At 33.1% G+C, this 20716-nt stretch overlaps 1 protein-coding gene and 1 non-coding gene across 2 annotated transcripts; both read left to right on the forward strand.

Moving 5' to 3' along the window:
- The first annotated feature begins 4750 nt into the window (after positions 1–4750).
- On the forward strand, positions 4751–7978 carry LOC132061170 (uncharacterized). Its single transcript, XM_059454027.1, has 4 exons — positions 4751–4847; positions 7018–7344; positions 7440–7486; positions 7528–7978. Exons 2-4 carry the CDS (start codon positions 7024–7026, stop codon positions 7976–7978), a joined length of 819 nt encoding a protein of 272 aa, XP_059310010.1. The 5' UTR covers positions 4751–4847; positions 7018–7023.
- Positions 7979–19539: 11561 nt separating this feature from the next.
- On the forward strand, positions 19540–19613 carry TRNAI-UAU (transfer RNA isoleucine (anticodon UAU)). The gene has a single exon. It is a non-coding gene; the product is annotated as a tRNA-Ile (tRNA).
- Positions 19614–20716: the final 1103 nt, after the last annotated feature.

Consider the following 20716-nt stretch of genomic DNA (forward strand, 5'->3'; position numbering starts at 1 on the left):
TTTCCTTTAGGAATCGTATCACTCCTGGGAGAGCAAAGGGAATGTTGTCATGGAGGCCAAAGATCTAGAAATTATGACTATGGAACAACTCATGAAAAACTTAAAAACCAATGAGATGAGGAAGCTCCAGATTCACAATAATGCTCTTCCAAGTAGAGGCGTTAACCTTAATGAGGAAGGCATGACATTGCTCATAGAAGCTTCCAAAGAATCATCAGGAGAGGAGTAAATGATTTAAAATAAAAGGCTGGTCTTGGGGTTTAAAAATGCTCCCAATTGAGTTAATGAAATAGCCTTTCGTGTTTTAATTATAACCAAAACATTAAAGTTGCAGCCATATTAATGTCAATTTGCAATCAAATACTTTTCCATCAAAACCAATCTTTAAAATATAACCAAATTGAAATAAAGTTGAGATAGATTAATTATATTAACTAATTAAGCTTCTTGACTTAACAAAGTAAAATATATATATATATTCGCAATAACGGACTAATTATAGTAGTTAAGCCGTGAATGACTTTAAGCTGGCAATTAAAAACACATTACTTTGTAAACCCATTTTTTGTGTGTGTGTGTGTGTGTGTGTGTGTGTGTCTCTCTCTCTCTCTCTCTCTCTCTCTCTCTCTCTCTCTCTCTATATATATATATATATATATATATATATATATATATATATTACCATTTTATGAATGACTATTTCGCTCAAAATAAAATTCAAGAAGCTTGATCAATTAATTAGAAATGCAATGGGCCAAAATTGGGTGTCAACAATAACAACATAAGAAAATAAGTAATATAAATAGTTCCCATTTTAACAAATAAAAAATGATGATATATAGTTGTTATTTTTCTTCTATTCCTTGCACGTTATGTATGAGTTATTATTTATGAACATGATATCATGTAAATTTTCATTGTAACTATGCTTTGTTTTACATTAACAATAGTTGGATTTATTTTACTAACTCTAGGAATGATATGATAAAGATAAATCAAATTCAATTATATCATGGTACACTATATTAATTATTGTAACTTTAAGTCATCCCAAGTTTCAGGCGAGGGTAGATATAATAATTTTGAAGAAAAAAACAATAGAATAACTATTTAGTTGAAAACTTAATTATGGTAATTAAGCTTTTTGGTAATTAAAGGAACTTTCATTACTTAATAGATATGTACAAGCAAATCGAAATAGACTGATAGTTGGACAGACTAGACCCAACTTATCATAGCATCACTGCTTCTATGGTCTACTAAAAAACTGACTACTAGGGATAGCTATTCAGATAGTCTAGGCTATTCATTACACCACTTTGCACTAGTCTTCCAAAGAGATCCTGTACTAAGGCCTCATTTGTTTGCACTTAATGGGGGTCTGAATATGAATGGTTAAGATTTCATCCCATTAATTGCATTTGGTTTTTAAAAAAAATAATCTGTCAATAGGTCTGGTAATGTCTGATTCGGTCAGATGAGTGGAATATTCTGAACAGTATATTCAGACACTTTTTAAAGCCCTATTTTATTTCCCCAAAAATCTCTGTCGTTTTTTTCTCTCTATTTACGCCTGAAGCCTCTCTCTTTCTGTTACACCCCGTAGCTTCTGTACGTTGAGATTCGTTAGGTATTCGCTATTCAATTGCAGATATCGGAGTTATTGTTGAGAAGATGCAAGATCATAGGTGCTCATGTTACGATTATAAGAGTCCGAGTTCGTATAACAGGTTATAGGAGGATTGGAAAATCAGTGAACTAAAGAGATTAAGCTCCCGAGGCTTTGAAGGAAAGTTGGGCAAGGTTTGGTACGGAAATTTTGGTCTAACTGGAAGGAAGAATATGTTTTAGTAAATTAAGAGTTTTGAAGTGAAACAAAATTCTAAAGTGAAGTTCGAAAAGTCTAGTTTCCAACACAACAAACCGCTCTTAATGGACATCGGGGTAAAAGATATGGACGTTACAAGTCGGGATGGTAGACCAGAAAATGGTTGCGCGCAAACGCGCCAAGGAGTGGCGCGAATGCGCAGAAGGCCGAGGGCCAATACAGCGCGAACGCGTCGTGAACGCGCTGAGCAATTTTGAGACCTGGGTTCGGGATGAAGGTTATATTATAAGAATGTAATAATAACATATATATGACATTTGGAGACCATATGGGGTGAATTGGTTCATATGGCACTTGAGGAAAAGCCCTCGTTGCTGCAACTAAGTGGGGCCCACACACCGGAGTTTTATAAAGGACATATGAAGATATATATGAGTAGTACATGGAAAGTTGAGCAAGTTGTAAGAAGGACCCTTAAGACAATGGGCATAAGCCCTCCAAAAGGACGATTTAAGGAAACATTTTTGGATGATCTGACTTAGAGGGGCCAAACTGACATTATAATTTTGGAATTTGGAAAAATACCAAGACTGAAAGTTGTAGATAATTGAAATAGATTTCCAACCATAGTTCGTGGGCCCTCACACGATATCGGGATCAAGATTTATGACCTTTTTACTGAACGAACGCGCAGTCAGAAAAATTAAGGCTGCGCGAACGCGCCCAAAGGGGGCGCGATCGCGCTGAGTTAATTTTAAGTCGGTCCGGGCAGAACCTGGACCGTTCTATAAAAGGGGAGGCCCCCTTATTTTCAACCAAACACACCCAAAACCTCCCCAAATATTCCAGAAACTTCCCCAACATTCCAAAGATCAACTTTTTATCCAAAAACCAGGTATAATTCTCAAATCCCGGTCCAGACGGCGTATAGTTACAGCTACAAAATTGTGTATTAACGCGTCGTGGCTTAAGCTCAAGGTGGAGAAGCGAATATACGGCAATATTATCGAGAGAAAGGTATGAATCTCCTGCTATTAACGTTAATCTTGGTTTATTTACGGAGAAGGAGCTGTAAAATTGTTATAAAATGATTAATTAGTGACGGAAATATTGGACAAACACCATATGGGATGTTTATGAAGTATTTTGGAGTTTGAAATATTATGGTTAATGTTGGTATTATTGTGATTATTGTTGGTTGTTGAATTGAGAATTCGGGCTAGGCATATAAACAGGGGAAATCTTTACCCCGATTTTTATAATATAGAATAGTTTGATTTGAAACTTGGAATAAGTGTGCGATAAAGAGGCTAACGTTAGTGTAAATCCTCTTAAATGTAGACTTGCGAGCTCGGACGCATAAGTGTAGCCAATAGGAGGTTGAACAAGTATGCTAAGGCTCGTCCCTTTTTTTCAAAGGCATGATTCTGATGTTATGACTTCATAAATGTTTCCATATCTTCCTTGTTTTAAAAATTTAGATGTTTATGACTCCAAGGCATAATTCCTTTCCTAATAATTCATAAATGTTTTCCAAGATGTTCGTATTTTCTAAATCAGAGATTTATGGCTCCGTGAGCTCTTATGATAACAACGATGAACCTGTTTTCACAATGATAATGATGATGTCAAAGATGAGAATATTTTCCTACGATGATTATGATGATGATGACTCCGTGTTTAAAGGTTCCAAGTTTACGATTTCAATGACGATATAAGAATGTTGAGCTATTTCTTGATTTCTCAATTTTATTCATGGATGATGACCATTTTTAAAGATCCCAAATTATATGAATTGATGCCTTATGAGAAATATGATCCTATTCTATGTTTTCTCTTGATGTTATTCTTCATTGATAGTCTCACCTTATAATAATTATTCCTTCAAGGTGAGACAAAGCGATGATGATTATTCCATAAAATAATCGGAGGTTACAGACCTTACGTCACTCCGATAAAGACATAACTTTCCTTGGGCTCTCCTGCATGCTACTTATATGATATATGTACATGATACATGAACATGATATATGTACATGATACATGAACATGATACATGTATATGTATATGGGAAAGAGGGCCAGAGCGCTATAGACGCGTAACCACCTGATCAGTTGGTATTATATGACATGATACCATCCCGGACGCGGGACATATGTGGCTAAATGGATCGGAGCCGACGCCTCGGCAACATGATATGTTCTATTTTATGTATACATGAACAAGAAATGTTTTTCAAAGAAAGTTAAGCATGCATGGCATCCGCCCTAAGAGGCACTCATATGTACAGGCTACTCTTTTATCTTACGATATGGTCTATATTTCCTTTATGTTATTATTCATGCTATGTATCCCTCGTATGTTATTATTCATGCCTTACATACCCTGCACACATTACTCGCATCGACATCCCTTCTTGTGGACGCCGCGTTCATGCCCGCGGATCGTGTAGCCAATCGGACGATTCACGGCATTTGACCTCCCCTCAGCGGCAGTCGGTACGCTCTATTGATCCGGAGCTTTAGTCCGTTTGGTATGCCATCTTGTTACGTACATATATGGGTACGGCAGGCCTTGTCCCCGTCCTTTCTACGCTTGTACTCCATAGAGGTCTGTAGACAGTGATATGTAGTCGTGTTGTTATGCAGCCTCGTCGGCACTTATTTTGTTGTACAGTATATATGAAGCGGCCAATCGGCTTGCGCTAATACTCTCAGTATTTGTGTTTATATGTATGTGTTGGCCGTGAATTCTCGATATGGTGTCTCTTATGTTGATTGTTCGGGAGACAGTCCAGCTCAGTTACAGATTGTGTATGGGCCCAGGATAGTCAGTGAGAGGTAAATGCAGGCATAGGAGTGCTTGACCAACAATGGTCGGGTACTTGTCGCGGCTCATCGGTTTGGGTCGTGACACTTTCTCCAACAGCTCGGCTCTATCTCTCTTTCTCCAACAACGCTATTCTCTCTTTCTCATGTTTCTTCAAGTAACAGTCGGCTGAAATTCTTTGCTCTACTGGTAAGATTTCTTTGTTAATTAAATTGTATATTCACAATATTCTTGGTATTTGTTTTTTGGTAAATTACATACACATTTTATTTAATAACATTAAGCAGATGTGAAGATTACAGAAGAGAAAGCAAAAATAAGATCATTGTTAGTTTAAATACAAAAAAAAAAAAATTAGACTATTAATAAGGAGCTGTCAAAATCCAAAAATGGGTCAATTCTAGTTGTTACATGGGTTAGCTTTTGGGCCAGCAGGACAAGTTAACTAAACATTTTTGCCTTCAGAGAGTGCCTTGAAGTTGACATTCCATCGAAACATCTACGATTTAGCTCGTATTTGTTGTTGGTTGTATTATTTTCTTGTGAAATTATGGGTTTTATTTTACTGTCCCAAAGATTTTAGGGGTTCTATAGGACTTTGTTGAATTAGGATTTTGAATATCAACTGATAATCTGGATAGACTCTTAGCTTGTTTGATATTCAAGCAAAGGTTTTTGCACTCAAAATTGTTAAAGTTTCTTTTGTCCTTTTTGCATTGTTAGTTAGCTCCAAGGTGTATAGTTAACTAAGTTGCTCGGACTCTCCAAAATTGTTGTCACACCTATGTCGGATTCTTCAAAAAATACACTGCTTTTGAAAGATCCGACACGCACCCGCCGACATTTTTGAAGAGTCCGAAAAATATAGATAAATATTGTTGGTGTTTCTTGAATTTGTTGTTTGCGACATAAAGGAGAAACTTGATGTTGTTGATTTATTCCATGCAATCTGATTATTCATGTGTAGTAATATGGTAATTATGTTAAGGATGATGTAGCATAGCATGTAGAAAGAGATTCATCACTAGCCATCACTATGGATTACGCTCCATCGGAATTTGTTTGAGTTTTTTCTTTTTACTCTGCCAAAATGAATGACCTTTTTCCAACTCATGTAAATAAATTCACTTTATGACAAAATCGAACAACGTAGATTTATTAGGTTTGAACCACAAGTTTCAGAAGTTAGATTTATTTTTTGGTAAATGATGTATATGTATTCATGGTTCAATTATATGTTGTATAATAATATATTTTTTGTCACTAGGTATGTCCCAATATTTGCAAGTTCCCCATCATAAACCAACCTTAAATATCAAATCATTATCATAACATATATCCCCCCAACTTCTCGTATAAAACTTGATCAAGAAAAACTAGTTTTAAGTATATGTTGTAATCGCTCTTCTTAGAAAATATGAAAGCACAAGCCTTATACCATGTGAAAATGTGTGTGGATTGAACCAAAATGAGAGAGTCAAAGATTAACCAATTTTAGGTGTATTCTTAAGACTTATACGTGGGTGTCATGTTGTAAGTACACACTTTTTAGATTATTAAATGTTTGATCCTACTTTAGTTCAAATTTCCAAGCTAAGCTACCGACAAGGCTTGTTGTATTAGTCTATATGTTATGATCATTAGAATTATATATTTCGGTTAACATGTGCAAAATTCGATTGACTGATCCACTAGTAAAAACTTTTTAGACATTTTTATTCAAGAAGTACATTGAATGGGATCGTCATAAATGTATTTGAAAGTGACCATGGAACAAGGTTTGGGATCGTTAAAAGTCCAAGTTTTCACACAAAAGAAGATGAAGAGGATATGTACCGTTATCTAAAGCATAATATCAAGCTTATTCCAATAACTATTTGTTGGTTATCACAAGTTGTTTGAGCTAAAGTTGGTGGTGGATTTAATTGAAGAATTTGAGGGAGAAAAAATTTATGGTTCATTGTCTGGATCATCCAGATATTTTTGCACCAAATTCTTTAAAAACAAATTCCCCGTTCCAATTTATATAACGTAGGTTTGACGGGACATGGAGTTGAAGAGAGAATGAATTAAAGATTTTTGTTTGTGGTCTGGAACGTGCCATAAGATTGTTGTAGCATGTCATTATGGGTAAAAATAAAAAGTTCAAAGTTAAATTATTTTCAAACATAGAAGTATGTCATTCTTTTTGGAATACACTAATCGAAAAATAGTGTTGCATAAAATGCAAGTATTTTCAAATACTTAGCTTCTTCCCACAAAAGTCATTCTATTTTTGGTTTCCTGTAGTGCAAGTGTGAAGTTGAATGTAATCTATTCCATTTATATTCATTTCCGCTTTCTAACTTGGTTCCTGTAGGTACTGATGGAACAAGCTAGAGAAAATTCAAGAGTGACTTGGAGAACTGAGGTAGTAAAAACTTTTTTAGAAACTTGTATTCAAGAAGTATCGTTGAATGGAAGACTTGGAAGTAGTTTGAAGCCAGATTCATGGAACAAGGCTAAGGTTGTTCTTGAGACTTCTCATGACTTTGTAGTCACACAAAAGAAGATGAAGAACCAATATGATTATCTAAATGAAAAATATCAAGCTTGGTTGCCAATAACTAAAAAGACTGACAATGTTTATGATCCAACAACTAATACTATTCGAATGTCTAATGAGAAGTGGGATGAGTACATAACGGTTAGTTCATTATCTAATAAATTTTTTCGCTTTTTTATTTAAGGAGAAACGGTTTAAAGTGTATATTGAAAGTATAATCTCTTATATTTGGATAGGCTCATCCAAAGGCCAAGACATTGAGGAGATCTAACTTAAGAACTTTGTACAACATTATTTGACGACAATAGGCATTCATGGTTTGAGTCAAAATCTACAACTCTTGATCGACAAGCATGGTACCGCTTCCGTGTCTACTCATATAGTTATAGATTCACTTGATGACATTGAGGATCGACTTGGTGATAAAAATGATGGAGCTTCTAAAGATTCTTCATCTCAATCTTCAATTCCGATTGAAAACAAGAATTTAGGAAAAAAAAGAAAGAACACAACATCCCGATTGCCAATTGATGAGAAGATGAATGCTGCATTGGAGTTATTAATTAACAAAAATAACGCGCTTGACGAAGAAGAATGTATCAAAAAATTAGACGGACTTGGATGGGGAGAGCCATTGTACTCTGCAGCTCTTAGTATATTTTGTGAAGGTGATAGCTACAAGAAAACATGGATGAAACTGTCAGGGGTTAACAAATTAGAGAACTATGTCAAAACCATGGGGAAAAAATGGGAATTCTTTGATTTTGCTGATTAGCTAGTATTTATATTAGATGCAGGTTTTATGGAATATCGTCTTTATTTGTTTTGAATTTAATTTTTGGAACTTTTGGTACTATATTATGCTTATGGAACATACTTTATTGGTGAAATGCACTATTTCTGTGTGTTGTTATGCTTGATGAGTATAGAATAATTTTTTATAATCACTTTATTATTGTTATGTAGTAATTTTTTTTTATCTTTATAAATATATAGCTAGTTGTGCATATTATTGTGTATTGTATCTTTTTTTCTTGTTAAAACAGATTCAACATGGATGTTGATGATCAAATATTATTGTTGATGAGCTTGTATTGGCAGAGAAATCGTTATAGACTCAAGTATGATCGAAGAAATAGAGATTTAACATCATCTTTATCTAGTCAAAAGTTTACATTAGAACTATTGTCCGGCTCTAATCGACAATGTATAGCATTGATGCGCATGTCACGTGATGCTTATGTTCGGCTATGTCAACATTTTAGACATAATGGATGGCTTATAGATAGCAAACATATATCTGTCGAAGAGAAGATAGAAATATTTTTAACCATCATAGGACATAATGAGCGCTATGTCGTTATCAAGAGAAGATTTCAACATTCTTTGCAAACAGTTCACAAGTATTTTCATGAGGTTCTTGATGCAATGATGAAGTTTGCAAAAGAGATGATAGCATCGACAACATATGATTCAAATATGAATATTCCTAGCGCTCATAACAGATTACGAAGAATTTTTAAGGTATTATTTGTTAAACTATCATTAAAGAATTTCACAAGAAATAATTTTTTTTCTTCATTTTTTTGACATATATTTATATATTGGCAGGGAGCAATAGGTGCACTAGACGGGACATTTGTACATGCCATTGTTCCTGCTAATCAACAAATTGTTTACAGAGAAAGAGGAAAAGGTAAATGCTATTAGAATGTTCTAGCAATATGTGACTTCAATATGGTCTTCACTTATGTTTATGCTGGATGGGAAGGCGTAGCACATGATGCACGTGTTCTAACGGAGATTGTGTCTAATCCAGAAAATGGCTTTTCATTTCCTCCATCTAGTAAGTCATATAGTTTAAACAATTGAAATGATTATTTAACTTTTCAATAGGATCACATAACATTTTTATTTTAATGTCAAATAAATACTATCTATGTGATGCGGCATATTCTAATACTCGAGGATTTCTAGCATCGTATCGTAATATTCGATATTGGTTAGGAGATTATTATCGTAGGCGTGCCATAACTAAGGAGGAAAAGTTTAATCATGCTCATGCACAGCTTAGAAACGCTATCGAACGTTCTTATGGAGTCCTGAAAGCAAGATTTCTATATTGGACAAAATGGCTCCATATCCTATTAATATCCAAAGAGATGTTGTTATTGCATGCTTTGCAGTTAATAATTTTATCAGGAAGAAGCACATCAATGATGAATTATTTAATCAAGCCTCAAGTAATTTTTGATGAAGAAGGACAACAAGAAGAAGCATTGGAGGAAACAAATGGACCTAGTTGGACAGCTAAAGATTCTCAGATAATGACCGATATGCGGGAGCAACTTGCACTCCAACTAATGCAAAGAAGATGAAATACTTGAGAGTTCTATATTTAAGTTATTTGAACTTTTTTCTCCAATGTTGGAATGTTAAAATTTGATGATTGGTAGTTAGTGATTTAAATACTCTAATATTTATGCTGCTAAATCATAACTATATTTGAGATTAATTTATGTTGAATTTAAATTTTATGATTACTTTTTATTACAACAATCGTTTTTATCGATATATCATTTTTTAATAATTCAGATAGTTCAATAATTGTATCAAACACAAAATATTCATTTATGTTTTTAAATACTTTAATTTATCTCTCAAATAATAATGTTGTTGTTTAAGTTAATATTATATCTAATATTTTCTTGGTATGACTTTTAATTACAATTTTATTTGAGTTATATATTTATCATGTTTAAATAGTGATATATTACACACATTCAGATGATGAAAAACAAACAGTCTTAATCATTCAGTATTCAGATCTACAGACCAAATCTTAATATTCAGATGTGTATTCAGATTCAGACATCTTAATCTTAAAAAAAAACAAATGCAGCCTTAGTGTAGGAAAAAAGAATGATGGAGTACTAAAGATAGTAACATAATTATAATCAAATTAATAATTTAAACATATAATTACTAATAGTCCATCTGTAACGACCCGTTTAGTCGTTATTGCATTTTCGGCCCTTTTGACCCTTTTCCGAGCTTGGTTAGCTCATTTTTGACCTAAGAGGACCGTTGACATGCTTCTTGAGGTGTTTAGATTTGATTCGGGCGACTTTTTGTGAAATTTGGGCTTAAAGCGAAAAGAGTTGACTCAAAGTTGACTTTTGGGTAAACGGACATTTTTTCGAAAATTTGTCGATTCCGAGAGATCCGGATGGTCTTTTAGAACTTGTGTGTATATTTGGTTCGGTTCCCAATGCACTCGGATGCATTTTGGGACTTGGGTTGGAAAATTGAAATTGAGGTATCGAGGGTTGACTCGGTCAAAGAGACCTCCGTTGGGAATTCCGAGGCCACGGGTGCGTTCGTAGCGTGTTTTTATGTGTCTGTGTCTGTGTATGTGGTTTGTGAGCAGATGGCCACGGGAATTAGTCAAAAATTCGAGTTGCAGTGTGAAACTTGGGAAAGTTTCTAGTGTACGAGTGCCGCTTTGGCGGCACCGGCACGGCAGCAAATGGCCGTGAGCGATCACCTAACAGCTGAAGCGGTCTTTGCCAATTAGGCATGACCACTATAGTGGTCATGGGACCGCTGGAGCGGTAGTAGTGTCGTGGAAGCGGGGGACAGGCAATTAGTTCATTAAATGAAGTGTCAAAAGCCCTTAATCTATCATTTAATACCATTCCGAAATTTGTGCTCTTGGGAACTATTCTAGTGGATTCCTAGAGGAGATTCTTGGTGGTAAGTCTTCCTAACCTTCTTGCTAATTCATTATTCCTAATCATCTTAGAACCTTTTTTTCCTTATTAGTTCATTAGTAATGAAAGATTAAAAGTGGATTTGATGGATTTTTCTATCTAGGCTTTTTAATGATGAAATTGATTGGGTTTATGCTAGATTATGATGTATCTAAGGTTGTTAATCATGTATCTTTCATTATTAGTGTTAGATTCTTGAATCTAAGAGTTAGGTTTTATACCCAAAATTGGGGGTTTTGCCTGGATTTCGAAATTGGGTGAATCTTTGAGTTAATTTAGCAATTAGTTGATGGGTTTTGATCACCTAGTGGTTAATTGGATATCTTACCCCCGAATTTCTCGTTTTGACCTTGTGGCCCCCGTTCCCAAATTCTAGGGTTGGTTTTGACCTAATTTGAATGATAGTAATATAGGTATCGATTTTCATGATTTCTAATCTAGATTTCGAATATGCCTAGACTTTCTTGATCTTGAGGCTCAGCGGAAGGGCAAAGCTAAAGAGTGATTGTTGGCGTATTGCTGTTCGGCCATCCAGGTAGGTTATGACTAACCTTTGGTGAGATTTTGTGTAGCGAAGCATATATTTAGATGATATTGTCAGAGACAGCATGTAAACCTTCGGGTATGAAGTTAGGTTGGATATTGTCTTAGGTTGGGCCCTGTTGTGTGATTGGGGCTAGCCACTCCGTTGTGTTGTGACTTGATTGTTCTATTGTTGTTGGCTTGATGCCACGTGATGATAGTAGATATTGGGGACTATTGTTATATCTTGATTGTGATATTGTAGTACTTTACTTGTTGATGTTGATATGCGGATAGTGTTCTATATGGCTTGTGTAGTGTTCCATGATATTGTTGGCGTACCCGTGTTTGGTACTTGTGATATTGATCAATTATTGATGTTGACAATTACATTGCACACATTCTCATCCTTCATGATATACTGTTGATACATTGTTGATACTTCATGAAACACTGTGATGAGCTGGGCTCGATTTGGATGAGAGTGATGTGAGAGTCCGATATTCGATGTTTGTCCCGGAATCGTGGATTGAGTGAGTGCATGGACTCCGCGGGTCCCCCTGGGTGGTGCTGATGAAAATCCTCCGTGGGCAAAGATCCGGAGTCTCGTCTGTTTGTTGGGCAAAGATCCGGGACGAGTAGCACTTAGACTTCGCGAGTCACCTTGGGTTGTGCTACCGAGACGTCGATACTTCCGTCCGGAGTACATGTGTACACATCATTGCATTGCATTTGCATTCATACATCATAGCATTGCATTGCATTATGGCTTATATTGTGATGATCTGGTGATTTACTTGTGTTGTTTAGTTTCGGATTGGATATATTGAGACTTGGCACACTTGGGTTTAAATGCTTCAACCTAGGTGATGACGTGTACTTGGTTCTGGCTTTTATTTGACTTATACTTGTTGATTTATCTGCTTTTCTTGCTTTATTGTCAGAATTATGTTAGCTAAACTTAGTCGGCCTATGATACCTACCGATCTTGGTTTTGTGCGACTGCGCACTTGTTGCATTCTTTTATGAATGCAGAATTCCAGATTAGATCTACCTCTGTTTCTCGTGGCTAACAGTCGCTCCGAGAGTTGCTTAGAGTCTACAGGGTGAGCACGAGACGTCCGCCGCCTTGAAGACTCTTCTTTATTTATGTCTTATTTTTTATTCCGAGACATACTCAGACTTGATGTATTATTAATATTTCAGACTTGTAGATTCTAGTTAGATGCTCTTGTATGGACTAGACTAGACTCTGGGGTGTATTTTCTTACTTCCGCATATTTTGCTATATTATTACCGTGAGACTTACGTGATTTTATTTCTTCTGCTTATTTAATTAATTATTGTGTTTTTGCCACTGTTGGATTGAGGATTCACCTACTGAGATGGGAAAGGTAGGTGCCCGCGTGAGTTAGCTGAATTGGATCGTGACATCATCATGCTCAAATATACGGACGTACGTATCAACTTCTTGTGTTCACAATATTCTACTTTTATGCTTAATTTGATTTGTAATGGCTTACAACTTTGTCACTAATCTTTTTTTTTTCTTTTACTGTAAACTTGCCTCTTCAATATTTTTATAAGATAATAAACAATTAGTTTATCCAAAATTCAAACATACCAACACAAGAACAAAAATGGAAAACTAATCGACGAAATGTTTTCTGTTAAAAAAAGATGAACAAAATTAATATAGGAACTAAAAAGATATTCTGAGTCAATTGAAAAAGATTTTTTTAAAAAAAAAAGGTCAATACACCTGTTAAGTTGATATGAGAACCATATGGTGCTTTAGCCTTTTATTATGCAGTGAGCCCCCATATATATTGTCCAAAACTGAGAGAAGGAACAGGAAAAGAGTGGCTTGAAATCCATGAGAACACGTCTTCTTCCCCAAATTCCCATCCACCCGTTAAAAATAAAGATTCAGAACATAGATTTTAAATCGCAGAAGAGAACCGTTGTTACACACTGCATGACCACCCGTCCTCTTTGTTTTGTGGGGAAGAATAAGCCTTACCTGGACTCTGTTTCTTCTTCTTCTTCTTCGTGAGAATTTTGAACTGAAGACGCTGAGGAATAATATTTCTTGAGCATGCGTCTCCCGAGGAGAATAGACGAGGAAGGAGAGAAGAGAGGAAGGCAGCACAAACTACAAACAAAAGTTTTACCTGGAACGAAAAAGAGGAGGGCGGGAAAGTGACGTTTCGGTAAAGATTCGACGCGATGGTTGAATTCTGGTAGATGGCGAACTTTCTTTTATTTGTTAAGTAGTAGTATTTTTTATTATTGAAAAGGGCAAAAATTTGACAAAAAAGATAATTACTAATACTGAATTTTTAGAGTGCCACGTCAGCGGACCTATGTCCCGGCTTTATAGATTTATATAGTAAAGTCGAACTTTGTTAGTTATACCATGCTCTTATAATATTAGTGAAAAAAATTTATATAGTAAAGTAATTATCTTAGAACTTTGTAACTTTGATAAAAATTAGTTATACCATGCTCTTATAATATTAGTGAAAAAAATGGATTGGATGAAGTAGTTTGGGAACGGTAATATCTTAGAATATCATTATCTAAGATAAAATCCAGTTTTCTTCATTCTCAACATCATGTATACATAAAAAAAAAAAAAAAAATTGTTTTTTAAAAAATCATTTTTAAAAAATATTTTTTTATTTTTTTAAAAAATATTTTTTTAAAATTTATTTTTATTTTTTAAAAAATTAATATTTTTTTTTTGCTCAAAAACAATGAAAGTATGAAATGCACATTGAAAAAAGCGTTAAAATTTAATGGCCTCGTTGGAAAAATCCGCTCAAAATTGTAGAAAAACAAGAAATTTGTATCTTGCTCATGTCTTAAAATTTCGCCTACATTTTCATGTATAAAGTTCGATTTCTCGTAAAATTAATAAGATATAACTTGAATACAACATTCTTAAAATAATTTTTGTGAAATGTGTATATCTTGCTTAAAAAGGGGAAAACGTATGAAATGTGTATATCTTGGGCTAAACATTCGCTTAAAATTTTACGATGAAATGTGTATATCTTCCTCAAGCACTTAGAATTTCATTCACATTGTTTGTATATAAATTTCATATTAGGTTTCTGAAAATTAATACAACTACAACAACATCAGAACAATTTTCATACAATATTCAAGGCTTAAAGTTTTTCGCTCAAAATTTTGTATATGAAAATTATATTAAAAAAATTTTGAATATCTTTCATACATAGAAATATGAGGTAATTTTTTAAGCCATTGAGCAAAAAAATTAATATTTAAAATATATATAAAAATTATTTTTTAAAAATATATACATAATTGATCTCAAAGTGTCAATAACTTAAAACATAAGTTTTTCTATAAAATCATTCATTGCAATCAATAATGTCCATTCTTTCAACATGTTCAATAAATATTTAGGGTAGTAGATCTTTCGTCAAGGAAACTGCAATCATAAGCTATCTGTTTATATGTTCAACTGGCACTTTATGTTTCTGAACGTCGTCTTTAATGATAAAGTATTATAATTTCATATGTCTAGAACCTTCAAATGCTTGTCATTATTAGAATAGAACACTGTTGCAGAATCATCACAATAAATTTTCATCAGCCTGTATTTATTATCAACCAGCCTAGGTCCTAAGATAAAGTTTCCGCGACTAATTAGCCTGACTTGCGGCCTCAAAGCATGCCACAAACTCAGTTTTCATTATATTACTCCTCGAGTTAACAGGAACAAATAACCAAATATGCATTTTTGATATCCACACAACCAACATAGTTTTAATTTGAATATTTAACCACATCATAGTGCCCAATTTTTTTTTATAGGTGAGCATATAAGCTTTTCGTTCATTGTATATATTTTAATACTTTCTTTGCAACTTTTTAAAGATAACCTGAATTGTTTTGATATGCCTAAACTTTGAAACAGTAAAATTTATGTCTGATTTCGTACATGTCTACATTAGACTCCCAGCTATTAATGCATACCAAAGTACAAGGACGACACGTTGATAGACATATTAAGTTTCTCCACTATTTAAAAATTAATTGTGAGTGCGCACAACACTTTGGGAGAAATGAATTTTTGATCCTTTATAATATTTTTTTTTTAATTTTATGATCTTTTTATAAGAGATCTTTATTTTTTTCACATAAGAAATCTGAAAAAGATATTTTTTTCAATTCAAATTGAAAAATGCCAAGAGATCTTATTTCCTCAAACCACTTTGGTCCATTAGAACGAAAGGACAGTGTCCTATATAGTTTCGAAATTTTGTTATGCAACAAGGGTGGAGTTAATATTGGTACTGTGGAAAAAATTAACTTTCATTGTTTATCATTGAGAAAATACATAAAATCCCCCTAAATTTATCTACAAAATATACTTTAGCACAATAACTTTATGGGCATTCATCTACTCCCTATTCTTATCGATAGTGCATTAAATATTCCTGAAGTAGTGAAATGGCAAAGAGAGTGCACTCACATTCCTAGAAGTGAGTGAGAAGAGAATTTAAAAAAAAAAAAAAAAATTGATAAATCATACATATGTCATTTTTTTAATGGCCAACATATAATTAATACTCTTAATATTTTTTTCTTGATATATTAATATTAATATATATATATATATATATATATATTAATTATGTGAATTTTCTGATTTTGAGACATGAAACTTGTGGGTCCCACTTTTATTTTAACTTTTTAGTTTTTCTTCGTCTGTTTATTTTATTGTCTTCTCCAACCACCTTTTTGGCAATTTAATGGAAGTTTTGTTAATTTCCATGAAACTGTACAAAACAAAGAGGTACAATCAGGGGCAAATCGACCTATTAAAAATGGATCACATGAACACATGATCACTCGATTAAATTCGATATATTATGTATATAATTCTTAAAATATATCTAATATTAACTGAAGGAACACATGATCAAACTAAATCGAGTAGAGCATTATTTAAATATTGGGTTTAATCCTTAAGGTTATGGGATCGAACCTTTCTAAATGCATTTTTGCATCTTTTAAAAGAAAAAAATTTAAGCTAAATTTATCCTCTTGAAATTCTAGATTCACCTCTCGGTGAAGTCACTTCTAAAGCTACCTTCTTCTTCATTGCCACAACCTTAACTTCATTTACACTTCATTGCCGTTTCGGAGGAGAAGAAAGAGTAATGGAGTTTTACACTACTCCATTTACACTTCATTGCAATTTTCGAGCTTTGCTACAACCATTTCTTGACTTTTGTGCTTAATGCCTTTGTAAATGTGTTAGATATTCTGTGGCTGATCTATACATTTTTTGCAAAAAAGCTCAGATCTCATAGATGGAGAAACCGAGTTCGAGTGAAGGAAAAGAAAATAAAACACAAATTTTGTGTAAAGAACCTCAAATCTCATAAATGGGAAATCGTTAAAGCCAAAGAAATAAGAAAAAGGAGAGTTTAGTACGAAAAAAGAACCAAAAAATAAAATTAAAAAACAGAGCAAGAATACAAGTACATAAATGATAAAACAAAGGAAGAATACAAGTACATAAATGATAAAACAAAGCGAGATTTCATAAAATGGAGAGAAAGCTTGGAAACGGTGAAAGTGGGTTTGCTAAGAATACAGGATATGAAGGGTTGAAAAGAATAAAAAAAATTGAATTGTGGCTTTTGCGGAAAAAAGAAAAGAAAAGAAAAAGATGAACGAAATAATACAAGGAATAGAAAAAAGAGTAAAATTTTAAAATTTAATTAGGCGGAGAGTGTAAAACACAGCCTATTACAAGATTGGTTCTATTCTTTTGAGTGGGTATAAAATTCACTTCAGACAATTGCTAAAGTGAGTTTTGAAGACAAGTTAAGGGGGAGTTTTATGTATTTTTTCTATTGTCGTTAGATTTTAACTTTTCAGATCTCCACTTTAAATATTTTTTGTAACTAATTTCACTTATTATGAACATAATACAAGTGAAAAATTATTATTCTGAAAACACAGCCTTTACAAGATTGGTTCTATTCTTTTGAGGATAGCGCAATAAGTACTTTGAAATTTTTATAATTGTCGTTAGATTTTAACTTTTTAGATCTCCACTTTAAATATTTTTTGTAATTAATTTCACTTATTATGAACAATTATGTGTATTATTATTCTGAAAATTGGATAGCGCAATAATACTTTGCACTACACTATAATTATAAAAATTAAACTCTGTTAGTTGTAACATGCAATTATAATATTAGTAGAAGAATGGATTGGATGAAGTAGTTCTGGAAAGAAAGTCCAGATATTTGATATTTGACATTCATTCTCTTTTCAACTACCAAAGTTAAATTCAAGAGTTTGTACATTAAATTAATTTCTTCAGACTGGAAGATACTATCTTCTTCTCGATAGAAATTAGTATATAATTTTATTCATCTACATCACTGTGTATATTAGTGTTTACATAATATATGATCTCTAATTTTAATTGGGATCAAAATAGCGAGTCCACAAAATAATAATCACTCTTTTCTTCCGATAAAATCAGAATACTACAATATTAGAGCCTGCTTGGATAAGCTTATAGCTTATGGCTTACAAACGTAATATAAGTTATGATTAATCCTAGATTATGACTTTTAACTTATTTTTATTATTTTGACTTAAAAACATTTTTTATCTTATCCAAATAATATAAAAATGCTTAAAAGTTATTTTGGCTTAAAAACACTTAAAATAAGCCAATCCAAACAGACTCTTAATCTAGCAATGCGGTAGGCCAATTCGACCTGTATCTAAACTAGGTCTTGTAATTAGAAGACTTTAATCCCAAAGCATATAACATTTCAATAACTATATATTCCTAATTTCATATAGGATTCGTTAAATTAGAATATAACTAATTTAATCTCGATGAAAAACCATTAGTTTCTTTATCATGCGCTGATACTACATATAAGAATTTTCACAATTCTAGATTGTAAACATAAACAATCTAATATAAATCCTAAACATTACTTCAAGATCATGGAATTATATGATTTTCACATTACATAAAATTATATTAATTTAATCAAGATACCATACTCGAGTTCATGACGTTTCCTTGATCAATCTTGATATTGGGTGGAAGCCTTCTTCGTCGATTATTCTTCTTCCTAAATTGCTTCTCTATCTCTTTCCTTAACCTTGCGGAACAACTTTGATGGATACATTATTCTACATATTCTTGAGAGAGTTTAAAATAGAGATTTCTTACGTTCCATCACCCTGAAAAGTTAAAAAGTAACGGAAAGTTATAATACTAACTTCCCAATATCCAATTTGGATTTAGCTGATTTAAGTTATTTACTAAACCAAATTTTAGTGGCCAACGTACGTAGGCCAAAATTTAAATCTTTATTCAAATGTGCACTATTTAACGCTTATCAAAAAAAAAAAAAAAAAAAATGTAACACTAGTCGTTAATTATAAGTGGACAAGATGAATATATGGGCATATGGCTTCATCAAAGAATCGCTAAATTTTCACTTATTGTAATTGCCAAATAAGTATCACTTTGTGACAATAACTCTTCTTTTATCTTTGCTTTTATATCTATTATTACTGTATATATTAAAAGATGTGTAGTTTGCAATGTGATTTGTCCAAGTGATAAGCTTTTGAAATGTAAATGGTAATCTCTAGACAGTATTAATAGGCAACACATTTAATTTAGCCTGGTTAGTTTGTATTTTCTTTTGGTGCAATACTTTGCGGGACGGAAAGTTCAAGTTTTGTAACCTATGCATGTTTGTTTTTTAATTAGAATTGAAAGCTTAAAAATCATAAAGGAGTTTCAACTGGAATAAGATTCTAAACATTAATTTAAATTGTAAGATAAGATTTCAAATAACATTTTTAAATTGTCAATCTTGTTCATTAAAACTTTGTAATATTATAGTTCTCTCCAACTGAAATGGAGGAGTAATCTGTTTAAGGGGGCATAGTAGTGAAAATAATGTAAAATCTTAGTTCTTTTAGAGTACCATAGGTCATGTAAGGTCCCGTAGCTCAGTTGGTTAGAGCGTTGGTCTTATGAGCCGAAGGTCGCGGGTTCGAGCCCCGCCGGGACCAAATTGGGGATCAAATTCAAAATATAATTGCGTTGGAAATAATTGGTTATCACTTCAGAAAACTTTTTTGGATTATCTGTGTGTTCAAGTGGCCAGTTGCAGACTTGTGGTATTTTACCTAAAATATAGTTGTCGTTGATTTACTAAGTTGGCCAAGGGTACCGCAAACAACCTCTCTATCCCAGGGTTCGGAACATTTTTAACCCAAAAAAAAAAAAAAAAAAAAATTGGACCAAACTAATCCATTAAAAAAAAAAAAAAAACAAAGTAGGTTTCACGCACAGAGGCGTGAAAAAAAATCAAAGTAGGTTTCACGCACAGATTCTGTGCATGAAATGGGTGCCTTTTTTTTCTTTTTTTTTTTCTTTTTTAAGCTATCAAAATCACGTTTTTTCCATACTTTGGGCAAAAATTAATCATGTTTTAGAAAACTTTTTTCTTAAATAAAGAATATAGTTCATAAGACGAGGTGGATTTCTTTTTAGCTTTCTTGGATTTGTTTTTTTCATTTCCAATTTTAGTGATTTTTTATTGGATTATCTGTGTGTTCAAGTGACCAGTTGCAAACTTGTGGTATTTTACCTAAAATATAGTTGTCGTTGATTTACTAAGTTGGCCAAGGGTACCGCAAACAACCTCTCTATCCCAGGGTCCGGAACTTTTTTAACCAAAAAAAAAAAAAAAAAGAACCAAAGTAGGCTTCCGCACAGATTCTGTGCTTGAAATGGGTGCTTTTTTTTTCTTTTCTTTTTTTAAGCTATTAAAATCACGTTTTTTCCATACTTTGGGCAAAGATTAGTCACGTTTCGAAACCCCGAATTATCAATATGTTATATAGAACTTAATATATTTTTTTGCGTACAATAACGTCGGCTCATTAAATCAAGTATACCTAAACATTTAGATCGTCATTTTAGGGGTTGTAAAGTGCCCCGAAGTAAGTTTTGTTCGCTTGGAAACTTGTCATCTTTGTTCTTTGAAAATCAAACTCAAAATTAAGCTTTTTTCCCTACTTTGACCGAAGATTAGTCACGTTTCAAAATACCGGAATATAAATATTTTATATAGAACTTAATATTTTTTTTAGCGTAAAATAATGTCGGC

This window comes from Lycium ferocissimum, chromosome 6 (genome assembly GCF_029784015.1).
Source record: "Lycium ferocissimum isolate CSIRO_LF1 chromosome 6, AGI_CSIRO_Lferr_CH_V1, whole genome shotgun sequence".
Lineage (NCBI taxonomy): Eukaryota > Viridiplantae > Streptophyta > Magnoliopsida > Solanales > Solanaceae > Lycium > Lycium ferocissimum.